The sequence below is a fragment of the Triticum aestivum genome, chromosome 6A (assembly GCF_018294505.1).
Source record: "Triticum aestivum cultivar Chinese Spring chromosome 6A, IWGSC CS RefSeq v2.1, whole genome shotgun sequence".
In the NCBI taxonomy this organism is placed as follows: domain Eukaryota; kingdom Viridiplantae; phylum Streptophyta; class Magnoliopsida; order Poales; family Poaceae; genus Triticum; species Triticum aestivum.
The window spans coordinates 67139955-67147978 of record NC_057809.1 but is presented as its reverse complement, the minus strand read 5'-3'; the positions used below and the strand labels follow the sequence as shown (position 1 = coordinate 67147978).

At 49.2% G+C, this 8024-nt stretch overlaps 1 protein-coding gene across 4 annotated transcripts; it reads left to right on the top strand.

Annotated features, from left to right (window-relative positions):
* The first annotated feature begins 3859 nt into the window (after positions 1-3859).
* Positions 3860-8019, top strand: LOC123132077 (phosphatidylinositol/phosphatidylcholine transfer protein SFH12). Of its 4 annotated transcripts, none has more exons than XM_044551837.1 (13): positions 3860-3924; positions 4028-4540; positions 4647-4913; positions 5026-5103; positions 5563-5664; positions 5777-5826; positions 5985-6081; positions 6248-6349; positions 6445-6558; positions 6695-6827; positions 6958-7373; positions 7463-7537; positions 7638-8019. In XM_044551837.1, exons 2-13 carry the CDS (start codon positions 4145-4147, stop codon positions 7653-7655), a joined length of 1848 nt encoding a protein of 615 aa, XP_044407772.1. In that variant the 5' UTR covers positions 3860-3924; positions 4028-4144; the 3' UTR covers positions 7656-8019. The 4 variants fall into 4 exon arrangements, with proteins under 4 accessions (XP_044407772.1, XP_044407771.1, XP_044407770.1 ...); XM_044551836.1 differs by having other exon boundaries at positions 7635-8019; XM_044551835.1 differs by having other exon boundaries at positions 7620-8019.
* The last annotated feature ends 5 nt before the right edge of the window (positions 8020-8024 follow it).

The following is an 8024-nucleotide window of genomic DNA, read 5'->3' as shown; positions in this document are numbered from 1 at the left end:
TCCACCGCACTCTGATGTGCCTGCAGCGCCTCGAAGGATAGAACCAATGAGTAAAAGCTGGAGTAGGGCATGGGTGCGTTACTCACACCCAAGGAGGCGGTGATGGAGTTGTAGGCGGAGCCGAGGCCGGTGAGGATGTGATCGATAAGCTCATCATCGCGGATCGGGGAGCCGGCGGCGGCCATAATGTCGGCAAGCGTCTTCATCTTGTGCATGTATTCCGCGGCGGAGAGATCGTCCTTCCTCAGCGACTGAAGTTGCCGCCGGATGTGATGGACGTTGGCGCGGCTCTGGGCGCCGAACATGGCGGCGACGGCTGTCCACACCGCATGCGCCGACTCGTAGCCAATGAGTTGGCATGCAATATCCTCATCCATGGAGGTGAGAAGGAGCCCCTTGACGCGCTGATCTTGAACCCACCATTGGTGGTACTCCGGGTTGTCGACGGCGGTAGCAGCGCCGCCGGTGCCGACAACGAGTGTTTTGGCCGGTGCCGCCTTGGTGCCATCGAGGTGTCCGTGGAGGTTGGCACCGGCAAGGACAATGCTGGTGATGCCTCCCCAAAGCATGAAGTTGTGACGACCGAGGCGGACGGAGATCGTCGGGACGGTGAGCGCGGCGGGAATCGTGGCGACGGGGGACGAGACGAGGGCGCCGGCAGTTTGGCCGGTGGAGAGGGCGGAAGACGACATCGCTGCGGCGGCGTGGAGAAGAACGTCACGCCGCGGCGGCTGAGGCAAGATACGGCGGCGGTGCGGAAGATGACACGCGCGGGAGCAGCGATCGGAAGCGGCGCAGCGTACAGGCAAAGCTAGCTAGCTAGCTAGCTAGCAGCTGGATGGATTCCTCTAGCTGGATTAATCTCGTACGTGAAGCAGCAAGCGGAAGCGGCGGCTATGCGGAGAGAGGATCGGGCGGCGGCGCGAGGGACCTGCGGCGGCGGCCTGACCTACCTGATACTAAGTTGAAACACTGGGTTTAGGATTTTGCGTGGGTGGCTAACATCCAGCCTCACGTCTTAATATATAGATGATCAAAATAAAATTACATACGTATACAAATACGTATACATGTACAATATGCTAGACCCTATTTTACACCTTAGACTCTAGAGGCGCATGTGGTACTTTGCATTTCCATTAAGTTGTTTTGCAGGTCGTCTACTACAGAATTTGTTTAAAGTATCCTAATGATAGGATTTGTTGATCGGTGTGGGCAAACTCTGAGTTTGTTACTATTTGTTCAAGTTCATCTATCTTGATCAGATGAGTTTGTTTTCAGGAAAGAAGGACAACACAGAAAGCAAGACTTTGGCAGATGTTCTAGTTCGTTTAGATAGACACCGCACAAAATGAAAAGTGTGCCAAGATACCAGTCGATGTATCACTGGGTACTATATTTCTCTTAGCTCATGCTTCTATGTTGATCCATCATTGATCTGTATGTCATCCATTCACATGTTTAGGAGTTTGTTTTCTTTTTTACATACTCAATCCATGCAGTTCATGATTTGAAAGAGCAATCTTGTGCACCTTTTGCCAATTACCGCTAGTATATACTGTCGCGGTGCTGCCTGATATCAGCATGTCATTGGTTAAGTTCCAGTTCATGTTTTATTGGCACTAGTAATATGTTTGGCATGCGCGCTAGGTAAAAAGAATCACATTTCGGCGTGTCTATGCCAAGTGTTGTCATTTATTGTTTTGTCACACACATGCTGAAATATTTAATCATGGCAGATGTTTCTGTAGAATGCTAACTGAACTTGTTCTTCCAGGCATAAGAGTCTTGTGGCAGCACCACAAAGTGCTGCTGGAAACTATCTATGTCTTTTAGCATGGACCTTTCATCCAGGAGAATTAGTGTTTCCTGAACTATGTTTCATTATCTAAAGGAGTGCTTCTGAATAGTTCTGATCTAGCAGGCATGCTTAACATATCAAGTGCATAACTTCTGAAGAATGCCTAGCCTTCCACCGAAATTTCCAATAACCGTCATCTTTTCTTTTTCCTGAAATATTGTAACCGATTGATCAAATCTTGAAACTGAAACTTGCTATTTCATATGCTCTGTATCTCTCCTGAAAATCAAAATGATAGCTCCCTATTCACTTCATTTTAAAAGGGACATGTGTTCTTAATCCATTTCTGTTTACTCTGATTTTTTTTCTCTTCTTTTTGATCTGCCACTTGTTCTGTTTATATGTTTATATGTTTATATTCAAATGTATCTAATGTTTATTTATTTTTTATTTTCAGGTTTTTTAAGACTAACAATCAAGTAGTAGCTGAGGGTGGCAGTTTGCGGGGCACTCATTTTGCAGGAAATCTGGAGGGGTCTGTCTAGGACACATCTAGATGTGATATAGTTATGTCACATTTAAGCTGATGTCCACTCTATTTGTGGTCTTTTTTTTGTCCTATTTTTTTTGTTTCTTGTTGCTGCATTATATATTTGCAGGAGCTTAGATGTGATATCCTTAAAAAATATCTAGATGTGAATTAGATAAACTGAATCTGAAGAAGTTAGGGTGTTTTCAGTGTTTGCTCATGAACTTGTTTTGCGGAAAATCTTGGAGTGGGTTCGAACTTTAAGTTCATACTAGGAGTTAACTTCTCTAGATACAGATGCACTGAACTGAACTGCATGAGTAACGAATCTAGCCAGCAATCCTTTATTTTACATTTTTATATTGTACTGCGTACAACATTTGTGCTGGTTCTTGTAATTTTGAAGCTGGCAATTTTCTATTAACTGTAGCGAGTGTACCAGTGAGCTACTGTATGAGTCGCAGAACATGTACTGCGAGCGACCCACGCTCCGTCGGCTTTGCCTTTGTAGCATGGATGTCGCAGGTTAGTTTCATTGCCAGCCAGCCCAACGGCAACATCTGCCCATGGCGCCAGGGAGACACTTTAGACCTGCAGCTGGTGCCGCCGTAGCTGTGCAGTCAGCTCCGAGTCATCACATTCTTGTCAACCGTGCTCAATACCAACCATGTCTTCCACTTGAAAACTTTGATCACTTCCCGAGAGGCATGAAAGATTGTTCCACTAGTTTTTTTTTTTTTTTTGAGTTTCATTGTTCTAACCATTTTCTAAGTCGGATGTATTTAGAAGATGCCGGCATACATGCACATACACTACTAACCTTTTTTTGAATTGGTTGTACTTAGACAGATGCCCACATACACACACATACAATATACTCCCTCCTTTTCTAAATATAAGTCTTTCTAGAGATTTCAATATAAATTACATACGGATGTATATAGACGTAGTTTAGAGTGTAGATTCACTAATTTTGCTCCGTATGTAGTCCATATTGGTCAATCTCTAAAAAGACTTATATTTAGGAATGGAGGGAGTACATAGGATGTTCTAACTTTTTTCTGAATGGATGTACACAGACATATTTTTTACATAGTACAATTACAGATGCTCATACACATGCACATACACTCATTTTTATAAAGGTACGCACACACACCAGTGTCAAGTCTAGGACAACCTTGATGGGCTAGTTCCACCATAAGGAAGCTAACCATTTGAGTTATGCTCAGTTCGCGCATATGGACACATTTTAGTGTGTTTGTTCAGTCCATTCAGTTCGTATGTAGTTTATATTGAAATACTTAAAACATCTTATATTTATGAATAGAGAGAGTAATTAGTAACGTGATTTGAACTAGATAAACCAACTATGAAAACAGCCATGGTCCAAGTTAAAGTTAGGAGCGGTGCAGCTACCATGGTGCCTGAAATAGTGGGAGAGCCTCGTGGGGAAGGGGACGCCCATGGCGGGCCGGGGCCATGCATGCACCAACGAACTCTACCTAGCATTCGCCATTCCCCGTCCCCACCCTTCTTCTTCCCCTCTCCATTTCACCCTCCCCGCAAGGCCGTCTCCCTGGTACGTACGTAGGTAATTCACCTGTCGATCCGTGTAAATTCGGTTCTTGTTATCTCTTCTCCGTCGATCCAGGAAACTAATTGCTGGCGATGGCCGGCGGTGGTTGATCGTTCAGGACAGTGGTGGTGCAGCGGCGCTCGCTCGCCCGGCCGGCCGCCGTCCCCGCTAGCTAGCTAGCCGGTGTGATCGATCCACGAAATAAGGCGACGACGACCGACACCCCCGCCGCCCCATGTCCGCGACGCCCGACGCGGCGGCGGATGGCGCCGCCTCGACCCCGACCTCGCGGGCGCCCGGCATGGCGTCGTCGGCGTCGCTCCGGCACCGCGCCATGAGCGCCTCCTCCAAGATGCTCCGCAGCTCGCTGAGCCGGCGGTCGGGGCGGCAGCGCAGCAGCAAGGTGATGTCGGTGGCCATCGAGGACGTGCGCGACGCCAAGGAGGCGGCCTCCGTGGACGCGTTCCGGCAGACGCTGGTCCTGGAGGAGCTCCTCCCGGCGCGCCACGACGACTACCACATGATGCTCCGCTTCCTCAAGGCCCGCAAGTTCGAGATCGACAAGAGCAAGCAGATGTGGTCCGACATGCTCAACTGGCGCAAGGAGTTCGGCACCGACACCATCATGGAAGTACGTAGCGTAGCGTGCTCCATTAGATACCCATCCATCACCGTCTTCTCCGGAAAATTAATGGGAGATGAATGCAACTATTAATTCGAGGTACGCACGCACGCAGGATTTCCAATTCGAGGAGGTGGAGCAGGTGCTGGAGCACTACCCGCAGGGGCACCACGGCGTGGACAAGGACGGCCGGCCGATCTACATCGAGAAGCTGGGCGCCATTGACACCACCAAGCTGCTGCAGGTCACCAGCATGGACCGCTACGTGAGGTACCACGTGAGGGAGTTCGAGAGGGCCTTCGCCCTCAAGTTTCCGGCCTGCTCCATCTCCGCCAAGCGCCACGTCGACCAGAGCACCACCATCCTCGACGTCTCCGGCGTGGTAACTAATTAACTGCTCATCATCCATGCCTAGCTAGTTTCTTCAGCATTTTCATAGAGCTAGCAGCCACACTGGAGAAAAAGTTGATGTGACACTGTTGGGCATGTCGCAGGGCTACAAGAACTTCAACAAGGCTGCGAGGGATCTCATCGGCCAGCTCCAGAAAATCGACGGGGATAACTTCCCTGAGGTATACCATATATATATGATACGATATGCCGATGCGTGTGCAGTGATACTGCTCCATTGACGGCCCATGCTTCGGTATTGATTCTCTTTCAGAAATCTTAATGCTAACCGGCACAGACAATTTCATGTAAACCTGAGAATTAAACCCAATTTTATCGTGTACTCCCTCTGTAAACAAATATAAGAGTGTTTAGATCACTATTTTAGTGATCTAAACGCTCTTATATTTGATTATGGAGGGAGTACTTTTTATCTGTCTACAATTTGGTCAGCCTGTTTTGTTAGCAGATTTGTGCGCTCCCGGAAAAATAAAAATCAATGTTGTCAACTAGAAGTACTTGACGGAAAATTCTCTAGACAAGGGAATTCCGGGAAAAAAATTTATTGATTTACATGTTTGCCAAATATCTCTTCTTGGAAGGAAATGATGCTCGGCTGATGATTTTAACTGACGATGCAGACCCTGTGCCGGATGTTCATCATCAACGCCGGTCAGGGATTCAGGCTCCTGTGGAACACCGTCAAGTCCTTCCTTGACCCCAAGACCACAGCCAAGATCCATGTAACCCATCTCTTTTCACTTCATGTACTTTATCAGTCAGTCATCAGCTAATCTATATACTTGATCAAGATTTATAATCCCTTTTGTTCACGGTTCATGCCTCGGGGTTTAGGTTCTCGGCAACAAGTACCAGAGCAAGTTGCTGGAAGTCATTGATCCAAGGTTTGTCCTAGAAGTTCCCCTTTTTATACAGCAACTCTAAAAGGATTTTGCAAGTTGGCAGCACTGACAATTCAAATGAGATTGCTTTGCATTAGTATCAGCAGCATGCTGAAGTTGAACTCACTTTTTTTTTGTTCTTGTTCTGCGGGGTTCGACAGCGAATTGCCCGAATTCTTTGGGGGCACTTGTGTATGCGAGGGCGGAGGTTGCATGCGCTCCGACAAAGGACCGTGGAAGGACCCTGAAATCATAAAGGTTAATAATGGTTATTTTCCAACAATCGGAGTTCATACACGATGCGTGGGAATGAATATTTGCTAGTGCATACTTGCCAGTGAAAGTAGTAGTGATGCTACATTGCTACTACAGCTGAACCCACTCCTGAGCAGTACCATGAACATTTTGTGGTTTGATTCTTCAGATGGTGCAATGTGGCTTGGGGAGGTGCGGGATGAACAACTCGGACCCTGCCAGCGCCGAGGAGAAGACGATCACCGAGGACGATGCTGCGCCGGCTGTAAAGGTTGCCACGAGCTTTCCTACTCATATATGCAGGTTTTACCTAGCCTTTTTTTCCCGACATATCGCTCGCATCTCTGACGAACATCGCCTTTGCAGAAGCAAGAGTCGATGCGCCGTGACGGCGTCGACTCTCCTAAGGTGGCGCACGACAAGGTCGAACACCCGCCGCATATGGCTCCCCTCCATGAGGTGCCAAATGAAGAGGCCAAGGTGAAGGAATGTGTCTAACACCTAGCATTTGTCGGATTTGCTACAGTAGCGAGCCAGACAACATTGTTGGTCCCTTCCATGGTAGTAGTGCTAACTTGAATGTATGTAGCCTAATTCTGTTGCATCTCTGACCCAGGATTCGCAGGCTGCTCCTTCCGGTAACGAGGGGGGCTCCGCGCCCTACGACGAGCTCTTCCCCATGGCGGACAAGGGCATGGATTTCAACTGGAACGGCGAGATGAGCGCGGAGAAGCTCGCCATCGCGAGAGGTCAGCTCGGCCTTTGCACCCTTCAACCAAACAAACACTCCATGAAAAAGCAGATAGAGCTAATGGAATGAGGCGTTGGTTTGCGTGTGGTTCTGAACGAAGAGTGGGAATGTGTTTGGCATGGTGGCAGATATGTACGCGTCGCTGCCGGACGCGTACAAGCACGGCGACGCCGGGGACCGGCAGGTGGTGACGGGGTTCATGGCGTTCGTGATGGGGGTGGTGGCCATGTTCCGGGTGGGCAAGATCGCGCCGAAGCGCGCCATGGACGCGGCCATGGGCATCGCCACCATGGAGGCCATGGCCAAGAACCGCAAGCTCCTGCAGGCCCAGGGGCAGGGAGGGGGAGGCGGGGGCCCGGTCATGGTGGCGGGGGTGTCGACGGCGCAGTACGAGGCGCTGGCCAAGCGGGTGGGCGACCTGGAGGAGAAGGTGGCCGCCCTCGGGTCGCGGCCCACCGAGATGCCCGCCGACAAGGCGGAGCAGCTCGCCGCCGCCGCCACCCGGCTCGACGCCCTCGAGGCCGAGCTCGAGGCCACCAAGAAGGTAAGCTGACACAACACATGACATTGATTCAGGCAAGCACTCCTGTCTAGCCTTGTCTCCGTTAATGGTGGATCCATGTAACATTGCAGCTTCTGGAGACGTCGAAAGGGCAGCAGGAGGAGGTGCTGGCGTACATCGAGAAGAAGAAGAAAAAGAAGGGGATGGTAATGCCGGCACTCTCGCTCACTCGCTACTGTCAGCTTGAGCTTGTGGTAGCACCCATCTTATAAGCTGATTTCATTAAAGTTTTGTCTCCAACAGCAGAACCCGTTCCGTTGGTGAAGAAAAGAGCGCTGGCGAACGACGACCGGCGACCGCAGGCAGGGGGGAAGGGGGAGCAAAGCAAGAAAGGGAGAAGGATGCAGCAAAAAGGATGCATACATACATACATACATACATACATACATACAATCTGGAATGCCGAGGCTGAATTGTGTGTGGTACTGCCACATTAGGCCACAGGATTTTGTAATTTTGTTTTATCTTGGAAGCAGAGATCAAACTGTTTCATGTGAAATTAGCAGCAGCACTCCAAGCAAGCAGGTCCTAGCTATGCCGATCGCGTCTTGTCGAAACATATTTTGTGTGTGTAGAAGAATTGTACTGTATGTGTTTTGTCTTTATAAAGACTCTGCTCAGTTTTGCGCTTCT

What these genes read in the sequence shown, in the direction of transcription:
- LOC123132077 (XM_044551834.1), top strand. Translation starts at nt 4,145, where the DNA reads ATGTCCGCGACGCCCGACGCGGCGGCGGATGGCGCCGCCTCGACCCCG. An exon ending in ACGGGGATAACTTCCCTGAG is followed by an intron (nt 5,104 to 5,562) that starts GTATACCATATA and finishes CTGACGATGCAG; the next exon opens with ACCCTGTGCCGGATGTTCAT. An exon ending in AGCTCGAGGCCACCAAGAAG is followed by an intron (nt 7,374 to 7,462) that starts GTAAGCTGACAC and finishes GTAACATTGCAG; the next exon opens with CTTCTGGAGACGTCGAAAGG.